Raw genomic sequence first — 25,517 nt, 5'->3', positions numbered from 1 at the left:
CAAAGATTATCTTTTATGTCCTGTAAGTACAAAATAGCTAAGTCATTCTGAAAATTTTGTTAGTTAAGAACAGAAGCAAGATATATCTAAATCAATTCATTAATGTAGTAAAATCTGAAAATTTAAATAATAGTTAATATTCCAATAAATTTGGTAAAAAGTAGCCATTTTATAGCATATACATAAATCTGTTTCATTTTATTTAAAAGAAAAATAATTCAGACATTTTCTATAAAAAACTGTGAACCTAGTTCTTGAATAAGAATTTATCAGATGATAATGATAATATTTCTCAATAAACTTAGTATGTAAGTACGTATTTAAAGTCTATGTGATATATGAATCCATGCTTACCTTTTTTGTAAATTAGTAAAATGATTAAAAATAAGTTTTGCAAGGCAGTCCATTTGTTCCACTATGTCAATATTCAAAGCACAACAAAGACTTTAAAAAAATGTCTGCTTTGCATACAAAAATTTTTAAGTTATAAAATTTGTATTTGTTAAATGCTATTCATGATGCTAAAAAGTTTTTCCTAAGCATTTAAACAGATAATTACATTGGTCACATCTACACTTGTAGATTTATGAAGAATAGGTCTCTTACCACCAATTATGATTATATAGAAAGATTAATTTTTAACTTGGAAAGGACAACTCAGAAGATTGAGGTAGGCTAATAACTACAATTCATTAACATCAATGCTCTAGTTGATGTTAATCAACTGGTAGTTTAAAAGATTTTACTGGAGAACACTCACAATATTAAAGAGGAAAAATAACAAAAACAAAAAGAAGGAAGAAAGACCATAAAGATAATAGCTTCAATGATGCCTGATACCACATACTATCATTGGAAATCTTACCGAAGACTGAATTGGGAAGGAGACTTAAAACCTTCCATACTCCATAAAGTTCTGAGAAATGTATCTGAGGCACATGGCAGGGCAGCATGAAAGGATCTATAATGCAACTGGCCATATTGTACCTGTTCTGTGGATAATTAGCAACCTTAAGTTTCCAAACCTGTCAATCTACCTTTCATAAGAACCAAACTCACTTTAAATAAAACAAAATTTGTAATTCAAAGAATGAAAGAATTTAAAAATAAAAACTGCTACTGAAGCAACATCATAGTTGTGATATAAATAAAAAAAATAGACAGTAAAATTGAAATACCAAGTGAAGTTTTTAAATTTTTAAATTCTTTGTTTGGACTTTATATCACAACTTTATAAAGTTCAAGCCAGATAGTTCAGGTAATTTTGTACTAAAAAGATAGCACTTATATTTTAAAATTCTTCACTGATTCAGTGTTAAAAAGTTTTATATTACTCCTCTTAGTATCCAAATAGATTTACAAAACTACGATTCCGTACACATCCAATATTATGTCCTAAAACGTGTGGATGGCCAACTAGAAAAATAGAAAAAAGCTATGTTCACACATCCATCTTTCACATGTATGTACTATACCTGCAGTTGACCATTTAATGAACTCAAGTCTTCTGCTTTCTTCTCTAAAGACTGAACCCAGACTTTCCTTTTTTGTCGGCATCTCGAAGCTGCTGCTCTATTTCGCTCTAAAAACTTTCTCCTTTTTTCATCGGGATCTTCATTAGCTGCTCTTCTTCGACGACCACTTGTATTTTGGGTCTGGGGAGTTGTGTGAGCTGGAGAAGCCTACATTAAACAGAGAAGGAAGCTTATTAAATTTGTTTCTAGTGAGTGAATTAACATATAGGCAGTAAAGAACGTCAAAGGCGGAGAGGCATTAACTTTTATTTGAACACAAATTTTGTTGAACACATTAGTATTTTGGAAAAACATGAAAATTACTCTGTGGTTTAACTTCTTCCTTGAAATAAATGAACTATAACAATATTCTCACTATCGTAATGTTACAGTAAATGTATTCTTTAAAGTATGTACGGTATTTTCACTTATGTAGAAATAGAATAAAGAATAGAATAATAGAATAAAGTATTTTATTTTAAAGTATTTAAAAAATAATAAAGTATTTTAAAAAATTAAAAGCACAATATAAATAATCATGCATAGATCTATTATTTTTTCAAGTGTACTTTTTTTTTTTTTTTGAGACAGAGTCTCACTTTATCATCCTCAGTAGAGGGCCATAGCGTCACAGCTCACAGCAACCCCCAACTCCTGGGTTTAGACGATTCTCTTGCCTCAGCCTCCCAGGTAGCTGGGACTACAGGTGCCCAATACAATGCCTGGCTATTTTTGGTTGCAATTTGGCTGGGGCTGAGTTTGAACCTGACACCCTCGGTATATGGGGCTGGTGCCCTACCCACTGAGCTGCAGGCGCTGCCCGCAGTGTACTTTTTCTTTTTTGTTTTCATTAAATCATAAACAGTGTACATTAATACTATCATGGGGTACAGTGTACTGTTTCTCTATACAATGTGAAGTACTTTCATCCAATTGGTTAACAAAGCCTTCATGTCTTTTTCTTAGTTATTGTGTTAAGACGTTTATAGTCTACATTTAGAGAGATTCACATGTACCCTTACAGGATGAACCATAGGCGTGATCCCGCCAATCACCCTCCCTTTTCCCACCCTCCCCTTCCCTCCTTCTCCCCTCTCCCCATGTTCCTGGGCTAAAATTGGGTTATGAAAGCTATAAATTAGAAAAATATGGAACGCTTCACGAATTTGCCTGTCATCCTTGCGCAGGGGCCATGCTAATCTTCTCTGTATTGTTCCAATTTTAGTATATGTGCTGCCGAGCACAAGTGTACTTTTAAGAGATAGGATCTTACTGTCACCTAGGCTGGAGTATAGCGGCACCATCATCGTAGTTCACTGCAGCCTCTAACTCCTTGGTTCAAGCAATCTTCCTGCCTCGGTTTCTCAAAAGCTGAAACAATAGGTACAAGCTGCCATACCTGGCTAATTTTTAAACTTTTTTGGAGAGACAGGGTTTTGCTGTGTTGGCAGGCAGATCTTGAAGTCCTGGCCTCAAGCAATCCTCCTGTCTCTATCTCCCAAAGTGCAAGTGTATTTTTAAAAAGACTTTATTCTATTATTTAATCCTTTGAAAACTACCGATTGTAAGTTACTAAACTAAAAAGTTTAATAGCTTCCTACTTAAATTCATGATAGGAAACGTCATGTTTTTTATGCTACTTTTCAATTAAATATCTTGCATCATTAAATTTTTAAAAATGTCTTAACAGATTTAGGGGGTACAGTGTTTTTGGTTACATGGATAATGCTGAAGTCAGGGCTTTTAGCGTAGCACATTTTTAGAATAGCACACATTATACTCAATAGGTAGATTTGTATCCCTATTCCCCTTGTATCCTCCCCCCTTCTTAGTTTTCACTGTTCATTACACTATTTGTGACTTCATACTACATATGTCCCTCATTTAGCTCCCACTTATAAATTAGAACATGTAGTATTTGTTTTTCCATTCCTGAGATATTTCACTTAGAATAATGGTCTCCAGTTTCATCCAAGTAGCTGCAAAGACATTATTTCATTGTTATTTATCAATTTCCTTTAAAAGTTGGTTTCTAAATTTAAGGAGGGAAAGTATGTATACTTTGGTATATTCAGTTTTTCCTCAGTTTTTGAAATTTAGGGTTAGTCTTTTTCAGGATCAGGTTCTCATAATTATTAATGCTCAATTTTCCTAGTAAACAAACTACCACAGAAGCCTTGATTTTCATTTTAATTGGTCCCCCTGCTCCCAGGGGATCAGCTTGGTTATCTCAGATCATCCAGAGACAGAAACCTTCAGTCATTAGCCATACTGTCTAGTGTCTAGAAATACATAACAATAGGTACCTCCAAGCCTCTCATACCCTCGTAAACTGTGCCAGAGAACACCTGAATATGAGAAGCAGAAAAATCAATTGTTGGAGATGGAACAGAGGCAAGAACACTTTGTGCCTAGGCATGTGGCCCAAAGGAGAAGCCTGAGAACAATCATTTACCTATAATCAGTTATATTTTAAAATGGTATGAATTAATACATTTGTTTTCTCCTCATCTAGGTAATAAGTAAAAATCTTATATAGAAGGCTCAAGATAAGTTCTGCAGGTAAATCACCAAAATTTCTCAAACAAATCACCAAAATTTCTACGAACAAATATAAAGCTATTCCTTTGTTCAAATAACTAGCATTAAAAATTAAGAGTTATTTCAAAGTACTATAATTGTAACAAAAAACAAGCATGAAATTGAATTGTTTCTTTTACCTACATAATTGCAACTTAATCTTTTTGAAAAATACTTTTATGGCTGGCTTCAAGAATTGCAATCTTGTGATATCTTTTCTTCATCCTCTTATGCTTCTTATTGAGAATAGCAAGGTTTTTCTTTTACTCATTTGGCTGAATAAAAGAACAGTTTTTGGGTTTTGTTTTTAATTTATTTAACTCATCACAGCAAAGTCTAATCACAAATATTAACAGAACAGCAGAAACTCTTCTATATATACATTTATATAAACTGTATATATATATACATTTATATATTTTTCAAGGATTTGAGGCTGCTTAGACTCCTGTCCTCCTTTTCTCTCCCCACTTCCATTGATTTATTCAGTCTGTTTCATTCAGAAAATATTTATGGGGCAGGTGCGGTGGCTCACGCCTGTAATCCTAGCACTCTGGGAGGTGGAGGTGGGCGGATTGCTTGAGTTCACAGGTTTGAGATTAGCCTCAGCACAAGTGAGACCCCATCTGTAAAAATAGCTGGGCATTGTGGTGGGCACCTGTAGTCCCAGCTACTTGGGAGGCTGAGGCAAGAGAATTGCTTGAGCCCAAGAGTTTGAGGTTGCTGTGAGCTATGATGCCACAGCACTCTACCCACTCTACTGAGGGTGACAATGTGAGATTAAAAAAAAAAAGGAAATATTTATAGGCACTACTGTAGAAACTAGAGATAAATAGCAGTGAACAAACAGATAAAATGGTTGCCTTTATGTGGACTTCATCCAATATAATAAAATATAAAGATGTAAGTAATAATTTGGTGCAGGCAAACTATACTTAGTGTAAGAAAATAAAGGCTTAACAAAAAATAAATTATATTCATTTCTTTAAAAAAATAACCCTTTAAAATGCAAAAATCATACTTGGCTTAAATACCCCGCATAAACAGCCAAGGGCTACATTTGTTTTGTAAACCAGTTTGTTAATCCCTAAATTATAACATAATTCTCTTTCCCTTTCTCTCTCAGCCTCTAAGTAAAGTTGTGTAGTGTATGACAACTACAACCTCATTCCAATTTATCTCAACTTTTGTAAAGACAAAATGTAATTATATAAATACCTATGCTTAGGTGGCAATCTAAAACTTGCTGTTTACCTGAGTTTCTCTGTTTTGAAAACTTTTGCTTTTTAATGTTAATGTTAATACTCATTAAGTAGAGAAGATAAAAGGTCTAAATAGAGTTCTGAAATATTTAATAGAAATATAATAATTCTTTACTATAGAAATACACTATAGACAAGTATCAATCACCACCTGATAAGCACTCACAAACTAGACACATGTGAACAGAACCTCTACTACAAATACCTATACTGTGTCTTTAACAATGACAGTGCTGAATGAAGAAACATACATACCGGAGTTTCTGTAGTGGAGGTGGCTGGCTGTTGAGATGACTGTGGTCGAGACTCCTCTGACTGAGTCCTAACCAGTCCACTACTATGACCTTTGACAGTATCGCCATTGGTAACTGGAGGATGTTGTTGGGTCAGAGCAGCTTTTAATCTCTGAAATGCAAATATCATTTTAAAAAAATACCCCCCCAAAATATCCATTGCTTTATACCCAAATTCAACTCTCAATAACTGAAAATCACTAGGTTTGTTCAACTAAAACAAGCAATACCAGTTAATTTTATGCACACTGTCACTTATTCTCTTCTATCCTATTTCTATATCCCATACCTCAATTTTCTCTAGAAGACTGCTAGATTATAAGACCTAAATCTTTTGATCTCTGCAAGCATGGTGTCAGTGTTTACTCAGACAGCGACCTGATGTTGCACTTTTTAGAACACTAAATTGCCTGTCAGACGGAACCTTTTCCTAGAACCTACAGCTGGGTTTGACTCCCTTATCCCTATCCTCAGTGAGCAGCTTTAGTTCCTGGTCTAGCCTCATTATGTTCCTTCCATTTTGCCAGTTAACTCAACTGTACTCGATTCACTTTCAGAATATGACAGATCTAGAGATAAAATGAGGCTGTAGATATTTATGGCTACCTCTTTATAATTTCAATGAAGTTTACTATTCTATCAGCAAAAATCTGTCACATGTGACTATTTTATCTCCCAACTGTATAGTAATGGTAAGCTCTGTAAGAGATGAGATTGTTTTATATTTCTTTGCATCCCTTTTAGCAACTGGTCCACAGGTTGTAACATAGATGCACAACAAACATGTCTGCAAATGACAGAAACTGGTTTCTTCTTCTTCATCTTTTCTTATTTTTTGGTAGAGATGGGATCTTGCTCATGTTGCCTAGGCTGGCCACAAACTCCTGGCTTCAAGCCAACCTCCTACTTCAGTCTCCCAAACCATTAGGATTACAGGTGGGAGCCACCAAGCCTGGTCTGAAATTGGTTTCTTTAGCGAAAATGGGCACATGTAATCTTTAAAGTAGTTTTATTGTTATGACCTGTAAATATGAAATAATTATAAGATAATCATATCATAGTATCTCAGTGATAAAAGAGACTTCAGAGACCTAAGAGACTCAGGTCTATTAGTGCTGACACTTTTAGTAACTGGGATGCAGTCCTAGAGCCCAAAATAAATTTAATTATGAAAATATAAGTCAGAGATATGTCCATTTCATCTTCTTAGGATTTATACTATGAGTACGTATTTGAGGGAAAGGAGGTTACAAAAATGTATATATTGATATGGGGATTGTGTTGCAGTCTACCCAGTGTTTCACAAACTTTCTATAAGTAACTATCTCAGGTGTTGAGTGTTACCAACACAGTTTCTTTGTAAACTTCCCTTTCTTCCTTCTCTAAATATAGCAGAAATGGGTGAGGGAGAAAAGCTTTTGGAAAAGGCCCCCAAATGACTCTAGTATAATTGCTTTGATTTATTCCAACGAAGAACAATTTAGAAAATTTCACAATTATTCAAAAATTTGTAATTTATTTTCATCTATATATCTTAAAGATTGAAGCATAGATGAAAAGGTCACTAGAATTTCTACTGAGATAATAATTACACTTAAACAAGTGTCAGTGGACATCTTCTCTCTAGTGCTAATCACTAGATTCTTGATATGATTTTTTTTTTGGGGGGCCAGGGCTGAGTTCGAACCTGCTGCTTCCGGCATATGGAGTCAGCACCCCATTCCTTTGAGCCACAAGTGCTGCCCCTTGGTATAAATTTTTAAATGAAGTCAGTAATAAAAAAAAAAAATGGTATAAGTTACATACAGTAAACTAACTCTTTTTAGGGTACAGTTCTACTAGATTTTAATAAGCACACACACTTGTGCAGCAGCCCCCACGATCAGGTAACCAAACAGTTTTACTACCCCCAAGATGCCCTCATGTCCTTTCCTGTCACACTCTCCTCCCACTCCCAGCCCCCCAAATCACTGATCTGTTTTATCTTCTCTTCTAGAATATCATATAAATGAAAACATAGCCTTTTGAACTCAGCTTCTTTTCCTTAACCACCTGAGATTCATTCATTTGTTGGGTTCAGTTTTTCAATGTGTTTTTAATTGGATAGTATCCCCACTTTACAGATTTAAGAAACCAGAGATCATGTGTTCCAGGCTACGCGGCCATTAACCTAGTTCAAATCCTATATTTGAACCTAGGTTTAATTAATTTCAAAGTGCACAATTTTTCCATAGCACCATGCTTCATACATTATACATACCTGATGCTGCCAGAAAACACAGGGAAAGATCAAGAAAGATAATCTGAGGCTATGTGGCTTAATGTTTCAAACACAATCACTAAATATGGAGAACACCAGGCCTGACCCAACTGCTAAGCCAAGTCACTCAGGATTTGGTGTGTTTTCTCCCTCTTTTCTGACAAACTGCTTCTTTTTGAACTTATAAATGTAGCACATATATAGTCCTAGTATCTTCACTGATCAGAATCAATAATGTATTATAAAGTCTTATACATCTGAAAAGGGTCAGAACTTTATCTCAAGCTACTTGTGACTCTGAACAAATCATTAATCTTTGAGTCTCAGTTTCCTTACCAATAAACTTCAAATAATGAAAACTTCCTTGCAAGTTTGAGGTGAAAATTAAATGTAATATGCAAAAATCTACCTGACTCACAGAATTTCTTATATATCAGCTTCCTTATTTCTTTAAGAATAGCTATCTAGGACTCTATCTGCTTAGCATGTGGGTAGAGGGACATCAAAGAATCAGGAGAGTTACTACACTTTCAACTTTTCACAATGTACTTAGGGGTCAAATTAAGCATTGGTTTGGCCCCAGACGTATTTTATATGTAAGGTATGTTAAAGATTACATCATACACGGAATCTTTCAGAATCCATTCAAGAGTCTTCATTCCTTCCTTTTTTAAGAATCTGAAAAGCTACTATATAGTAGAACCTCTGTAAGTTGACCACCAAAGGATGGTAACAAATAGGTCAACATAAGGAACTAGGCCCACTGTACTGATACGTACATATGGTGCATGTTTGGTCTATGAAAATTAGGTCAACTTAAGGCAATCGTCAACTCTGTATTTCTAGCTAAGACACAGGAAATTAGAACAATATGGAAGCAGTAGCTGGATGGAATTAGATAGGAAATAACTTAAGAAAATAATATAAATTTAGAGTAGAAAGATAGGACTTGACAAGTATGAGTCATATATATATAAACAGAACAAAGGATGAGAGTCTGGGGAGGTGAATCAGTTTGTATATTTTCATCTTTTATAAACAGAATGATAGATATCAAAATACAATGAATAGTATCCATAGTAACCAGTCCATAGTGCTAAGACTATATTTTTGGATCTAAAATGAACATAAATTTAACTAGAGGTTACAACATGAGGCTTGGTAAATGATGTGTTGGTAAAACACTTTTCAGTCCTTAGGTAGAAAACATCATAGAACTCAAGAGCATTTAAAGTTTTATAGTGAAGAGCTTAACTCTTAGAATTAATGAAATACAGTAACTGCACATAGGGGAGTCTGAAGTACATAAACATCACTCTCTTGAATAATCTTTAGTAGGGCAAGTTACTACCTTATAGAGCACTTAAAAGCAGCATCAGTATTCATTCATTACCCTCCCTTGACTGCCCTAGGGTATACAGTACTCATACAGTGAAGAAGCTCTAATGTTTACTTCATGCTGTTACATTGATTACAATGGGTCTGACTTGGAAAGTGTGCCACTGGGTATAAAATGTTAAGAGAAAGGTTTTAAGGGTTAATTAACACTGCTCTGAACTGTCCATTAATTTTTTAAACTACAACAAAAATGCATGTATGCTTAAAAAAATTAGGATGAGTTAGGTGAAAAAAGCGTTCAATACATATTATTCATATACATTTTACAACTAATACAAGGGTACTTAAAATTTACTCATTATTTGTTAGAATTATTATTATTTTTGCCAGGGCTGGGTTTGAACCTGCCACCTCCAGCATATGGGACCAGCGGCCAACCCTTTTGAGCCACAGGTGCCACCCTCATTAGGATTATTTTAAAAACGCCAAATGTGTTGGTTCTAAAAACAACTTACGAAAACTCACATTTATTTTGCAATAGCATTTCAGAGCTAGCAGAGGTAACAGAAATCAATCAGTCGGACCACCATCTTAAAGATAAAAGAGTATCTTTTATCTTTCTTACTTCCAAAGAGTAAAAAGTTATTCCCAGAATCATAGTGTAAGTTAGCAGAGATAAAACCAGAATTCCTGCCAGTTGACTCCCAGTTCACTGAACATATTTTAAACAAAAGCTTTGCCAAACTAGAGCTCTGCTCTAATACTAAATATTCAAAGTAATCAAGTTGAATATCAGATATTGGTCAGTCCATTACTCAGATCAAAATTTCTCTTGCCAGAGAAATTTAATATACATAACATAAAAATTTGGTACTCTGAGAAATAAAGATTAAGTATTCACAAATCAAATAAGGTTTAAAAAATATATATTCAACATGCACAATAAAACAAAGGCATAATTTTAATTTAACCTAAAAGTATATATTGTTTACAAAACAAAAATATATTTCTGAGAAGCAGACTACTATCTTAAAGTTTTAGCAATTTTAGTTCAGCTATTATATATTGAGAACTTTTTTCCTAGAGAGAGAGAGAGAGATTGTGTCAATTAATTAAAGGGTGAACAGTTTGCTGTGCTGACCAATAAGACACACTAAGAGATGTTCTGCTAAAAACAATTTGTTATTCAAGTTCCATGTTTCACCCTTGAAAATAAATTTTATCACAACTGTCAGAACTTGGTAGGAACGAACTACTCCATCATAGTTCAAAGAAAAAAGATAATGTTCTCTAGAAACAATTTATGAAAAAGTCAGATCCATATTTCATATGTGCCACAAAAGCTCATCAGAGTAATAACCCTCCTTCTCCTGGGTGTTATTCTACCATCTGCTGCTCTATTACTTATCTTTATTTTGCAACTAATTAACAGCATAATCTTCTAAATTCAGCAAGTTAATTATCATTATTGTGGTCTTTGCAGCATCATCAGTCCTCATGAAGTCTTGTCTCCCCACCCCAGAGAACATATGAAAATGAAGTAGGTTGGGAGAGGGTCTGTTTCTTTGGAGTGGGCTCATTAGATGTTTGCTGATTAGCTTGGCATGCAGAGGCAGGTCAGAAGAATTCTGCTGAACATGAGGTTCCATGCAGGGCCTAACCAAGTTAATGTAGGTTTCTGAACATTTGCCAAGATGCCCTCTGTCAGCTCTCAGTAGAAACCCCCTGCAGAAAACCTACTGGCTGCCCACTGTGTACAAAAGATATTTCTCAGTTGTCAACGCAAGTCTTAAAGGAACGATTCTGAAGGATACTACTCAGATACTTTATTAAATCTTCTTAAACAAAATTCTTAGATAATTAATATTTCCCTATTAGGAAGAGTTACTCTTTGATTATAAATATTACACATAAGAAAGTTATTTTATTACAAGAGTAATGCAGAGAATAGATATCTACCTATGGTGAGTAGCTGCAGACATGGAAGAGGCAGAAGATTTATTCAATATGTAATGTGAACCTAGGGGATGAGAGTGGGGAACCACACATTTGGAGATCTATCCATAATATAGGAAAGAATCAAGTTCTGTGATCACTTATCTGGTCATTAAAAAATCCCTATACAGTCCCCGGCCAAACTGCAAAAAACAAACAAACAAACAAACAAAAATACCTATACACTGGGATATGAACCCATCTTCAACTTTCTTCACTTAGGATAGAATTGTTTATTTGTAAAATTTTGCACCCCCCTAAAGCTTAACAAAGTAAATCAGTGACATCAACATTTTAATTTCAAACAGAAATAAACTGTACCTATATGGTATTTTATATTCTAAAAGTATCTAAAAATAACTTGCCACAGTGAATAACAGGTTACCCTTGGACTTCAATTTAAAATATTTAAGTAAGAGATTGATTTAGGCCTCTGATTTTAGCTGTAAGTGCTAACTAAGGTTATCTTAAATTAGCTTCTAAAAGAATACAGAAATATTTAAGAAAACCAAGGTTCCCCATATCTACAAGTTTAATTAAATGTAAGAGATACTAAAGTGCTGGGAAAGTCTGTTAGACAACTGAGGTAATCATAGAGAAACAAAGATATAGTAAGTGTATAAATGCAGTCTAGCATGTTTAAGATTAATTATATTTTAAGCCTTTAAAAACAATGATGACATGGCAATCTGTGCCCCCGCACATGGGAGAGGACGCAGAGGAGCCACAAACACCTGCTGGGGAGGGCGCTTCTGCAGGAGGGAGCAAGATGGCGGCTAAGTAACAGCTTTGTTACAACCAGGCACAGTGAGATTGGGGAGAGAAGACTCCAGGCATCTCTGGCTTATGGGTTCTGCCCAGAAACATCCCTTTGGGGACACAGGGAGACAGCAAGAGACTTCTGGACCCCAGGAGGAAGACAAAAGCAATGAAGAACTGGCAAGTGGTTGCGTTTGTTCGGTCTTAGGCTGTGGCTGCCACAGCTATAACAGCAACAGCAGCAAGATTACAAAAAGGCCTTCCCTGTGGGCTGTTTGGTTTTTTTGGACTTGGGCACTGGGTTGAACTACCTTGGGAGAATTTGGGCAAGAGTGCGGATGACTTTAAGCCTTTTGTAGGGCCTAGGACTGAGCTGCTAAGCCAGAATGGAGGTAATATTGTTCAGTTGTGGGCTGCCTGCAGTCATGGTGGGAAAACTGCCCTTGCAGGCTCCACTCTTTGGGTTGCTTGGGCTGGGAGACCTTGGGCAAGTGATTTAGTGACTGAGCAGTGCCAAAGGCTGGGTCCGAGATGCTGGGGAAGAGCAGAGACTTTGCTGTTTGGCTGTAGCAGTGCTGCCTTGCAGCCTCGCCCCTCAGGGGCATAGAGGGAACCGGGTTTGGAGCATGGGATAAGCTGGCAGCCACTTCAGGAGAGATCCCAGAGACAAGTGCTTTCCTTGGAAAGCTTCTGCTTAGCCAACGTGTCTTTTAAGTGGGCTGAGGAGAGATTTAGGCTCTCAACCCTATGGGGTTTGAGAAATCAGCAGAGGCTTCCAGTCTCTATCTCATACAGCGGTATTAACATTGTGATTAACATCTCATATCCCAGAAGATCACCTGTTGCCCAGACAATATTCAGCAAGATATATATACTGCTTTTTTTTTAATTTCAACATTTTCTCTCTAGATTTTTTTTGTTTTCTTTCTTCATTTTTCTAGTTTAAAAATAATTTTTCATTGTTGCCTTCTTTAATAATGAGAACTTCATTTTTGCTAGTATTTCTGCCCCTATTATTTGTTTGATCAATTTTATCCTGTAAGATTTTCTGTTTCGATTTGATTTATAGTATTTTTGTCTTTCCTCTCTATTTGGTGGAGGTGGGGTCCTGTGTCTGAACAGACTGGCAAAGAGCTGCTGACCTCCAGAGAATCACCCAACCCAGTACCCCCCAAAGTTGGAGGTTTTTAAGGTTGGGTCAGAGTACCCTACTGTACACCTTTATTACTCCTGTCTCTCTCTTTCTGTGCCTCTGTTCTTTTTGTCAATATTCCCTTTTACTCACCCCCTCCCCTTTCTCTTTTTTAAAATCTTTTTTCCCCTCTTGCTCTCCAATCTTCTCGTCCTTCTGGTCCTGTACTAAAAGGACTCATCAAAAACTTAGGCCAGAGGCACAGTAACTTAAAGAGCAAGAGGAAGTGAAAGGAAAAGTAGGGCAAAGAAAAAGATAAAGGAAAACACTCATGAGGAAGAATCAGCTGAAAAATCCTGGCAACATGAAAAACCAGTCCAGAGCAATCCCCTAAGGGACCATGAGATAGTCACTACAGAGGATTGCACCTATAAAGAATTAAATGACAGAAGGGGAAGTTAAAAGACAGATGATGAAAACAATGAAGGAAATTGCTGAGAAAGTAGAAAATAACCAAAAGGAAATCCAAAAGCAGAATCAAGTAAGAGATGAACAATATCAAGAATATAGAAAAGATATAGCAGAGCTGAAGGAATTGAAGCAATTAGGGAACTTAAAGATGCAATAGAAAGTATCAACAACAGATTATGCAGAAGAGACAATCTCAGAGGTAGAGGACAAAGCTTTTGAGATAACTCAGATAGTTAAAGAGGCAGAAAAGAAGAGAGAGAAAGCAGAATGTTCAATGACAGAATTATGAACTGTTACTTTATGAAGCATTCAAACATACGAGTTATAGAAATCTCAAAAGGGGAAGATCCTGTATGCCCCAGAGGAATGGAAGCCAGACTAAAGAATATTATAAATGAAAATTTCCCAAATATCACCAAAGATTCTGACATACTCCTTTCAGAGGGATATCAGACCCCACGTTGCTTCAACTCTAACAGTGCTTCTCCAAGACACATTGTGACCACCTGTTCAAAGTCAAGACAAAAGAAAAGATTTTGCAAGCTGCCAGGAGTAAGTGCTAATTGATCTACAGGGGCAAATCCATCAGGGAGACTGTAGATTTCTCTAATGAAATTTTTCAAGCCAGAAGACAATGGTCATCTACCTTTAATCTACCTTAAAGACAATAATTTCCAGCCCAGAATTCTATATCCCACTAAGCTAAGCTTTAACATTGCTGGAGAAATCAAATCTTTTACTAATATGCAAATGCTGATGAAATTTACCACAACAAGACCAGCTCTACATCCTTTCTAATTAGAACACTGAAGAGTATAGGCACAGGTGGCACATTTCTTCAACTGATCGAAGCTATCTATGACAAACCCACAACGAGTATTTTATTGAATGAAGTAAAACTGAAAGCTTTTCCACTTAGAACTGGAACCAGACAAGGTCGTCCTCTATCGCCACTACTATTCAACCTAGTGCTGGAAGTTCTAGCCAATACAATTAGGCAAGACAAAGAAATAAAAGGCATCCAAATGGGAGCAGAGGTGGTCAAACTCTCCTTCTTTGCTGACGATATGATACTAGAGAACCCCAAAGACTCAACCACAAGACTCCTGGAAGTCATCAAAAAAATACAGTAATGTCTCAGGATATAAAATCAATGTCCACAAGTCAGTAGTAGCCTTTGTATATGCCAATAATAGCCAAGGTGAGAGGCTAATTAAGGATCATAGCTTCAAAGAAAATGAAATACCTAGGAATATACCTAACAAAAGAGGTGAAGGACCTCTACAAAGAAAAGTATGAAACCCTAAGAAAAGAAATAGCAGAGGATATTAAAAAATAGAAGAACATACCATGCTCATGGCTGGGAAGCATCAACATTGTTAAAATGTTTATACTTCTCAAAGCAATCTACCTATTCAATGTCATCCCTATTAAAATACCAACATCGTACTTTCAAGATTTGGAAAAAATGATTCTGCATTTTGTATGGAACCAGAAAAAAAAACCCATATAGCAGTGGTGCCTGTGGCTCAAAGGAGTAGGGCACCGGCCCCATATGCCAGAGGTGGAAGGTTCAAACCCAGCCCTGGCCAAAAACTGCAAAAAAACAAACAAACAAAAAAAAACATATAGCTAAGGCAGTTCTTAGTAATAAAAACAAAGCTGGGGTCATCAGCATACCAGGTTTTAGGCTGTACTACAAGGCCATAGTGGTCAAGACAGCATGGTAGTGGCCAAAAAATAGAGACACAGATATTTGGTATTGAATAGAAAACCAGGAAATGAAACTAACATCTTACAACCACCTAATCTTTGATAAACCAAACGAGAACATACCTTGGGAGAAAGACTCCCTATTCAATAAATGGTGCTAGGAGAACTGGATATCCACATGTAAAAGAATAAACCTGGACCCACACCTTTCTCCATTCACAAAAATTGATTCAAGTTGGATAAAGGACTTAAATTTAAGGATGAAATGATAAAAATCCTCAAAGAAAGCATAGGAAAAACACTGGAAAATATTGGCCTAAGGAAAGACTTTATGAAGACGACTGCCGTGGCAACTGCAACAACAAAAATAAACAAATGGGATTTAAACTGAAAAGCTTTGGTATAGCTAAGGAGACAACAACCAAAGCAAATAAGACAACCTACACAACGAAAAAAGGATATTTGCATATTTTGAATAAGACAAAAGCTTGATAACTAGGATCTATAGAGAACTCAAATTAATACACATGAAAAAAGCCAACAATCCCATATGTCAATGGGCAAGAGACACGAATAGAACCTTCTCTAAAGAAGACAGATGAATGGCTAGCAAACATATGAAAAAATGCTCATTTTCCCTAATTATTAGAGAAATGCAAATCAAAACCACCCTGAGATATCATTTAACCCCAGTGAGAATGGCCCACATCACAAAATCTCAAAACTGCAGATGCTGACATGGATGTGGAGAAAAAGGAACACTTACAACTCCTGGTGGGACTGCCAACAAATACAACCTTTTTGGAAGGAAGTATGGAGAACCCTCAAAGAACTCAAGTTAGACCTCCCATTTGATCCTGCAATCTCACTACTGGGCATCTACCCAGAAGGAAAAAAATCCTTTTATCATAAGGGCACTTGCACTAGACTGTTTACTGCAGCTCAATTTACACTCACCAAAATGTGGAAACAGCCTAACTGTCCACCAACCCAGGACTGGATTAATAAGCAGTGGTATATGTGGAATGGAATACTATTCAGCCATTAAAAAATGGGGACTTTACATCCTTTGTATTAACCTGGATAGAAGCGGAACACATTATTCTTAGTAAAGCATCACAAGAACGGAAAAGCATGAATCCTATGTATTAAATTTCGATATGAGGATAATTGATGACCTAGTACATGGTGGAGGGTGGGGGAAGGGGAAAGCAGTGAGAGGGGAGGGAGGAGGGTTGGAGAAAGGAAGAGCAGAGAGTGGGGAAGGAGGGAGTGTGGTGGGGTCTCGGTGTATGACACACCTTTCGGGGGCAAGACACAATTTTAAGAGGGACTTTACCTAACTAATGCAATCAGTGTAACTTGGTTTCTTGTACCCTCAATGAATCCCCAACAATTAAAAAAAAAAAAAAAAAGAAATACTAAATAAAATCATGAGACACTGCTATACAACCCTATAATGTCTCCAGCTATAAACAGTGAAAATACAATGTTGGGAAGAACTGATATTATATTCCTGGTAGGAATATAAACTCATGGAAAAAAGTTGCAAATTTCTTATATAAAGTTAAATGTATACCTGTCCTCTGACTCAGCAATTCTACTCTTAGGTATTTATTTAAGAAAATGAAAATATATGTCCATGAAAAGAGTATGTGTGGCAGCTTTATTCATCCTATGTAAACACTGGAAACCATTCAAGCGTTCATCAACAGGAAAATGGATAAAGAAATTGTGGTATGTTCATACAATGGCATAGCACTCCGCAATAAAAATGAGCAAACAATATACATTCAACAATATGTATAAATCTCAAAGGCATAGGTTGAGCTAAGCACAAGAGTACCTAATGATTCCATTGACACAAAATTCTATCTATGTTGACAGAACAGATGAGGGAGAAGACTGATTGGGAAGGAAATAGAGGAACTTTCTGGGTCAATGTTAATGTTCTACATTGTAACAAGAGAATGGGTTACACTAATCATTTATCAAAACTACATAGTTAAAATTGGTTAATTTAAAGGATATAAATTTTACACTAAGAAAGATTAAAAATAAATAAATAGGCTCAGCTCCTATAGCTCATTGGAGCTGGAGGGTTGGAACCCAGCCCAGGCCTGACAAATGACAACAGCTACAACCAAAAAAAAAAAAAAAAAAAAATAGCCGGGTGTTGTAGCAGGTGCCTATAGTCCCAACTATTTGGGAGGCTGAGGCAAGAGATTAACTTAAGCCCCAGAGTTTGAGGTTGCTGTGAGCTGGACACCACAGCACTCTACTAAGGGTGACATAGTGAGACTTTTGTCTCAATAAATAAATAAATAATAAAAATAAACAAATAAAAAACAATTGAAGGGAGAGAGAGAGTAGACTCAGGAATAGACAAACAAGAATGGTAGCACATCACTACTGATAAGTGAAGCTAGGTGCTGGAGTTTATATTGCTACACGGTGTTCACTGTACTATCCTGGTTACTTTCTATATATCTCAAATTTTCCACAGTGAAAAGATTGAAAGACAAAAAAGGAAGAATCGAAATTATTTGAATTTCTTATGTCCTAATCAAAAATAGGACAATCTTACTTATTATCCCAATTAAAACAGGCAGTCACTTAAATATGAGTATTTTATATTATCAAAATTCTTATAAGAAATTTCATTGAGGCCTGGCGCCTGTGGCTCAAGCAGCTAAGGCACCAGCCACATACACCTAAGGTGGCAGGTTCGAATCCCCAGCCCAGGCCCGCCAAACAACAATGATGCCGCAACCAAAAAATGGCCAGGCGTTGTGGCGGGCGCCTATAATCCCAGCTACTTGGGAGGCTGAGGCAGGAGATTCGCTTGAGCCCTGGAGTTGGAGGTTGCTGTGAGCGTGATGCCATGGCACTCTACCCAGGGGGATAGCTTGAGGCTCCATTTAAAAAAAAAAAAAAAAGAAATTTCACTGAATTATTAAATTTAAGTAGGGCAATTTGTGACTATCACACTATTTTTGAATCTTTAGCCAATGACTATTTTTCATATACTGTGTATAAATTTATAAAAGTTATAATTTTTGTATTTTTTCAACATTTAAACATACAAAACATTTTTATTCTTTTAAATTTAATTTCCTGGTGACATAAAAGTTACTTATGTTAGTGTTAAGTGTAATAGTTTCTAGAAATATGGCCTACTCTTGCAGATAAGTATTTCTTTAAATTTGTTCCTTTTGAATTAATTTGTAGACAGAAGAGTTCACTGCATATATAAAAATATTATTAGATGTAGGGCCTAACAATAGGATCTCTTTAACTCATATGTCTACTCTACTCAGTTTTCACTGTATGGCAAATTGAACTGATTTTTTCATTAAAACAGTATCTTTAAATAGGAGGGGAAAAGATATCTCCAGTGAAGCTCTTCTGTTAACAAATGAAGAAGGTTCACTGTAGTATTTTTAAAGCTCTGACCTGAACATGCTATGCTGTGAAAAATTTCTCACTCAGGTTTTTAGGTTCTTTTCTCACCACTATCAATAACTAGCTAGTTTTTATACTCCTCAGCCAATTTTTGTTCATTCAGATGATGCATTAAGTTTTACTGTTAAAAAGGAATATGTGTAAATTTCAGATTACTCAAACTAATTGAAAAGCAGTAAAAACTTTTTAAGTTCTATAATATACAATGTTTTTTATGTATAAAATTTATAGTTTTAATATAGTGCCTCACAAAGAACTGAAGCAAATAAAAGGTGTCTAATAACTGCTTATCTATTGATTTCCTAAGGATACATTAATTGACTACTGGTATCAGCCATACTATGATACAGAACGTTAATATCTACTAATTGATGCTATTGTATTTGACTGTAAAAAAAAGACTTAACACTAATTTTAAAAAATAAAAGAAGGTTCAGGTCAATTAGAAAGTTTATAGGATTTACGGCTAAGAGAGGCCCCAGAAATTAGGTTAATTCCTTTATTTTATAGATGAGGGAAGAGAATCTCAGGAAAATTAATGTGGTTTGATTAAAGGTAGTGAAGAGTAATGTTAGGGATTAAAATTGAAAACTAAAATACACAACTCCTGATTACTACTATACAGCTCATCCTTTTAAACACTAATTTCTTAGCATCTGAAGTACAATGAAAAAAATTGTTTCCCTTTTATGTCTCAGATGAAGTATTTGCTAACTTGTATACTGTTTTGGAATTCTTTTTAATACTTTTAAAACCTCTCATTACCTCAGTACTGCCTTCATATAATTACATCTAGTTTCAGATGTAATACTCCTAGCCTCCACTAGGAGGAGAAAAACTGTTTATTTCAAGGTATCACTAGTCACTACCTAATGAAGCTTTCTTTTTCCAAATGGTCTAGTTCATTATAGTGTGATACAGTTTACAATTTTATAAAATGTTACTTACATTGTGCATTTGAAGTAGGCTTTAACGAAAAATTTAATTCAAAACAGGGTTAAGAAACATACAGACCAAATAAAATCTTGCTTACCATTTTTGCTTCTGACTGTACAGGTTGAGGGGAGGAAGGACCTGGGATTCCTGGAACACTAGGCACCATGGTGACTGGTCGAACAAGCTATGCAGAAGATATTGAAAAATAATTACTAAAGAATACATTCAAAATGACATTTTTACTTTACTCGCACATGGCTGTTATAAGTTCTGTCACACTTCTAAGATCTGTTTGAATTTGAAAGGAAAAAAATGTCAAAACTTGTGACTAGCTATAAAAAATAATTTTAGCAATAAATTTTGCTATTTTAAAATATATGTAAGTTTTCTTAAGTATGTTAATTTCTTTGGTATGTTAATATACTGCAGAATAACAAAGATGCTGATAACCTCTAATAATTTCTCTCTCTAGCTCTTTTTTAAAGAGAGACCAGGTCTCACAATGTTTCCCAGGATAAGAGTGCAGTGGCTATCCACAAGCATGATCCCACTACTGGTCAACATAAGAGGTTTGACCCACTCTGTTTCTGATGTGGGCTGGTTCATCCCTCCTTAGGCAACCTATGGTCTGCTGCTTCCAGGAGGTAACCATATTAATGACAAACCTAGAGTGAACATCTGGGCAGCATAGTGTGTTGCAGCCCAGAACTGTACTCAAGCAATCCTCTTGCCTCCGCTGTCCAAGTAACTGGGGCTTCAGCTGTGTGCCACTGCATCCAGCAATTTTTCAAGTAATAATATTCTAAAACAGATTCTACCACTTTGATTTTGCCTTTGTTTCTACAAAACTAACACTGAGTGAACAGTAACTATATAATTAAAGTGTATCTCTTCTTTCATTCCAAGTTGCTATCATCACAGGCACTTTATAGGATAATCATACAAAATCAAATGTAAGACAAAATATTTCCCTCTTCAAAAATACACTGATCAGAGAGGAAGCAGACACTTTATATTTGAGTCCTTACAAAGTCTCTTAATGTATTTTGAATAACGAAGTTCAGTTTAAAGACACATTATCTTGAAATTAATTCACTCAATGTTACTTTCGCTTAGATATATGACTTGGAGAAATTAGTTAACAAAAAAAGAAGTAAATACTTAACGTTAATCTTTTTAATAGTCCTAGGTATATATAATCTCACCAAAAGCAATGGAATGTCACTGTAAGTAGGCTTTTAAAAATAATTGTTAAACAGCCATACAGTAAATAATTGTATTGATCAGCAATGTTTCTGTAAGGTTAAAAAAAATCCTGTTTTTATTATATAATTGAGTATCTAAGGTTTAGGTTAAAATTTCCAGGGAGATAATATTAGATTCAAAAAGTGATATACTATCAATAATTTTGAAAATATATCCTGGAAAACTGTGTTAAGATATCTCTCAGGGCGGCACCTGTGGCTCAAAGGAGTAGGGTGCCGGCCCCATATGCTGGAGTCAGCGGGTTCAAACCCAGCCCCGGCCAAAAACTGCAAAAAAACCAAACAAACAAACAAAAAAAATTACTTTGGCTAGGCGCCTGTGGCTCAAGTGGCTAATGCGCCAGTCATATACACCTAAGGTGGCGGGTTCGAATCCAGCCCAGGCCCGCCAAACAACGATGGCTGCAACCAAAAATAGCCGAGCGTTGTGGCGGGCGCCTGTGGTCCCAGCTACTTGGGAGGCTGAGGCAGGAGACTCACTTGAGCCCAGAAGCTGGAGGTTGCTGTGAGCTGTGATGTCATAGCATTCTATCCAGGGGGACAGCTTGAGGCTCTGGCTCAAAAAAAAAAAAAAAAAGATATCTCAAAAAGTGGTTCTCAGGATGAAAACTTTATTGTTGAAGACATAGTTGAAGGATTTGAATAAAACTTTTATGAAATATGAGAGTAGAAAAAAGCATTATTTCTAACTTAATTAGTCCAAACAATATGTTTTAAAATATTCATTACACTATTAAATATAAGTAGTTATTCTATTCAACTATTTTATCTATGTCTTTCAATATTTATACAATTATCATGTCTCTCAAAAAAACTTTTCCTTTGGATCTTCTCATTAGAAAAGTGGAAGACTATTATTTTTTTGGAATGTTTAGATTTTAACACATTCGGGCAACCAAAAGAACTGTATAAACTCAACTTGACCATAGAAGTTTAGTGTGTGTGTGTTTTTTTTTGAGACAGAGCCTCAAGCTGTCCCCCTGGGTAGAGTGCTGTGGCATCATAGCTCACAGCAACCTCCAACTCTTAGGCTTAAGCAAGTCTCTTGCCTCAGCCTCACAAGTAGCTGGGTCTACAGGTGTTCACCACAACGCCCGGCTATTTTTTGGTTGCAGGCGTCATTGTTGTTTCATGGGCCTGGGCTGAATTCGAACCCACCACCTTAGGTGTATGTGGCTGGCACCTTAGCCGCTTGAGCCACAGGCACTGAGCCAGTGTGTGCTTTTATAACAATTTCTATACCAACCGAAATACCATGGAGTTATCCAATGAATGTTCTAGTATAAATATCCTTTTAAAATTAGAACCTTAGTTAATATTTAAATCCTAAAATCCAGTCAAATTGAACTGGGCTTAATAAAAAAGTTCTTAATATTAAAAAAATAAGGACAATAAAATTGGGGGGAAGAAAAATTGTTTTCTACCTAATTATGCTTGCCTTGAATAGTATTTGCTATTATCATAAATATAAATGAATAAATACTACCCACCACTAAGAAGTACTCTGCTCAGTTTCAACAGCCAATCAAGCAGCCCAACTGTATTTCCTGATTACTTTACAAAGACCTGTTTTGCTATGAAGAAGCTTTTCTAACTTACTGGGACTGCAGCTGGAACATGCACATTAGAACTTGTAATTGATGCAGGAATAGCAACAGGCATGGTTTGTCCATTAGGAAGATGTAACAGAAGAGGAAATGGGCCTGGTACAGGGCTAAGAAAAATATTAAGAAGAGAAATTAAAAAGAGACCCATACCAATCATCTCTTAAAAAGTCAACAGTATTTTTTACTCTGATAATCATAGCATTTAAAAATAATTTTCTAATCACTGTAAAGTGACTGCAAAATTTAATTATTTTAAATTGCATCTAACTGTATATACATAGCAATTTAAAAGCGAGGAAAATTAGGACAATCTCTAGTTTGTAAAATGAGAACTCTCATGGGAAAGTTCTTGGGAGCTACTTGGAGTTATCTGGTGATACAGTAATTTTGTATGTTTTATGTGAAATAGCAGGAAGATAAGTGATCAACTTCAATTTATATTCTATTTTTATTTGTTGCTAACTAAGTTTTAGGTATTTATTTTCCCATCAATTAGATAATATTTATTTTGAAGAAAGACCACCCAAGTACTTTTTTCTAAAAATCAAACCATGCAGAGATCACAAATACCCCCCCCACCATGGTTATAATTTGAATAACTAAATGTCCTAGGAAGAATCATAACAAGAAAATCTTAACAATGACTATGTATTTCAATAATTGGCAGGCCAATTACTTACACAATTGGTCTGTTAGAGGACGGTGCCTGGGTGATTACAGTACTTGAAGTTGGTGAAGGTACTGCCTGTTGAATAATTACACTTGAATCAGAACTTGTAAGCAGCACATTAGGAACCTGTAATGATGCTGGACGAACGATAGCTGATGTGGGCTGTGCAGTTTGTGCCAATGGTACTTCCTATTAAACAATGAGATAAAGAAAGGATGGCATTTAAAAGGGCCAATCAATTGATGTACCTTTGTGAATAGAACGTAACAAACTTCTAAAAGTATCTACAGGATAATACTTAACCCCCCAAAGTAAATTAATTTTTAAAATTACTTAGAAGAAAATTTTAGAAAGAGGTATCTGCAAAAGTTCAAATGCAATATTCAACTAATATTTTGATTTTTAAAAATGTGTTTTTTTTTAGTGCAACTTTTTTCACTATCAATCCAGAAATAAGTTAGGGTGGACAACTTGGTTTTGATTCTGTGAGAATTTGAGCAAAAGTTGAAAGTACAATCCATTTTCGTGGAATCAGAGAATTTAAAATCCATAGGAGACTGTTTAGTCTTTTTCCTAATTATACCATTCAAAAAAGAAACAGGTCCAGGGAGACTATGTTATGGCTAATACAAATTCAATAACAGAAATGCTTAGAAATATTTTAAAGTAATACAAATATTTGCTAATCTCAGATAGTATCCCTTCTATATTAATAATTTGGTATCTTGAATGTAAAATAATTATTGAAGTGAAATTTTTCCAAATTAAAGGAAAGCAGAATTCATGAGTCAGTCATGACCTTAAAGATGGTATTACTCCAGTTTTACAGATTAGGAAACAAAAAGATTAAAGGGTTTTTACTGGCTCAGTGCCGATAGCACAGTGTTTACAGCAATGGCCACAGACCCCTAGGCTGGTGGGTTCAAACCCAGCCTGGGCCAGCTAAACAATAATAGCAACTGCAAAAAAACCACAGACAGGCGTTGTGGCGGGCGCCTATAGTCCCAGCTACTTGGGAGGCTGAGGTAAGAGAATTGCTTAAGCCCAAGAGTTTGAGGTTGCTGTAAGTTGTGATGCTACTGCACTCTACTGAGGGCGATGTAGTTAGATTGTCTCTCCAAAAAAAAAAAAATGGTTTTTACCAAGAACTCTATAATTAGTTAGCATAAAAACTGGGTCTATTGTGTTTTTTGAGTTGGCCAGTATGTTGCCATTTACTATCAAAATCTAATTAAGCTACATAGGAAGGATAAACTAGTAGTACTATTGTAACTTCATTTATTCAACTAGATGAGAATTTATAACATGACCTCAAGTACTAGTAGGAAAACACAATAAACAAGTAAAACAAAAAAGAAAATTTCAAAATATATAGTAGGCATTAAGTGTCATAGAATAACAAGTGCAAGGCTGAGAGTGGTGGCTCATGCCTATAATCCCAACACTTTGGGAGGTTGAGGCAGGAAAATCAATCACTTCAGCCCAGGAGTTTTCAGACTGGCCTGAGCAACATAGGGAGACCCCATCTCTACAAAAAATTAGCTGGGCATTGTGGATATGTGCCTGTAGTCCTAGCTACTTGGGAGGCTGAGGCAGGAGGATCATGTGAGAAGTTGGAGGCTGTAGTGAGCTATGACACACTGCTGCACTCCATCCTGGGTGAAGGAGAGAGACCCTCTTTAACAAACAAAAAGAATAACAAGTATAATGTTATAAAGAATGGAACATTAACTGAGGGTCAGGCAGAAGCAACTATTTTAGATAATTAGGAAAGGTGAGCTTCTTTGCAAAGCTGACATTTGAACTGCTACTAAAAGGATAAAGAAGGCACATTTCTTTTCTTTTCTCTGCAAATGGAGTTTTATTTTATCGCTGCCACCATGGATGCCTTTTATTTCTTTGTATTTCCCTTGCTGGAATCTCCAGTGCTGAATAATAGAATAAAAGTGGTGAGAGCATATATCCTTTTCTTTTTCCTAAGGTTAGGAAAATTCTTGTACTATTGAGTATGATGTTCGGGTAGGTTTTTTGTGGATGCCCTTTAACAGGTTGAAAGTGTTTTTATCATGGATATTAGGGTCAAAAGCTTTTTATGCCTGTGTTAGTGTCTTGGGTTTTATCTTTTTTTTTTTTTTTTTTTGAGACAGAGCCTCAAGCTATCCCCCAGTAGACTGCCCTGGCATCACCAACCTCCAACTCTTGGGCCCAAGTGATTCTCTTGCCTCAGCCTCCCAAGTAGCTGGGACTATAGGCTCTG

General features: G+C 35.8%; 1 protein-coding gene and 1 non-coding gene across 2 annotated transcripts in view; both read right to left on the bottom strand.

The window, feature by feature from the left end:
* ATF2 (activating transcription factor 2) overlaps positions 1 to 25,517 on the bottom strand; it is a 97,187-nt gene that overhangs the window by 19,199 nt on the left and 52,471 nt on the right. The window contains exons 8-12 of the mRNA XM_003791503.3: positions 23,271 to 23,449; positions 22,583 to 22,697; positions 19,816 to 19,902; positions 5,612 to 5,761; positions 1,476 to 1,682 (exon numbers count right to left, since the gene is read on the bottom strand). Of these exons, the coding sequence (XP_003791551.1) occupies positions 1,476 to 1,682; positions 5,612 to 5,761; positions 19,816 to 19,902; positions 22,583 to 22,697; positions 23,271 to 23,449 (738 nt within the window). The remainder of the gene's footprint in view (positions 1 to 1,475; positions 1,683 to 5,611; positions 5,762 to 19,815; positions 19,903 to 22,582; positions 22,698 to 23,270; positions 23,450 to 25,517) is intronic.
* Positions 2,657 to 2,758, bottom strand: LOC111725829. The gene has a single exon (XR_002773795.1). It is a non-coding gene; the product is annotated as a U6 spliceosomal RNA (small nuclear RNA).

This window comes from Otolemur garnettii, unplaced genomic scaffold (genome assembly GCF_000181295.1).
Source record: "Otolemur garnettii isolate 467f Iridium unplaced genomic scaffold, OtoGar3 scaffold00048, whole genome shotgun sequence".
Classification (NCBI taxonomy): domain Eukaryota; kingdom Metazoa; phylum Chordata; class Mammalia; order Primates; family Galagidae; genus Otolemur; species Otolemur garnettii.
The sequence above is the reverse complement of the archived record's forward strand: the minus strand, read 5'-3'. Positions and strand labels throughout refer to the sequence as shown.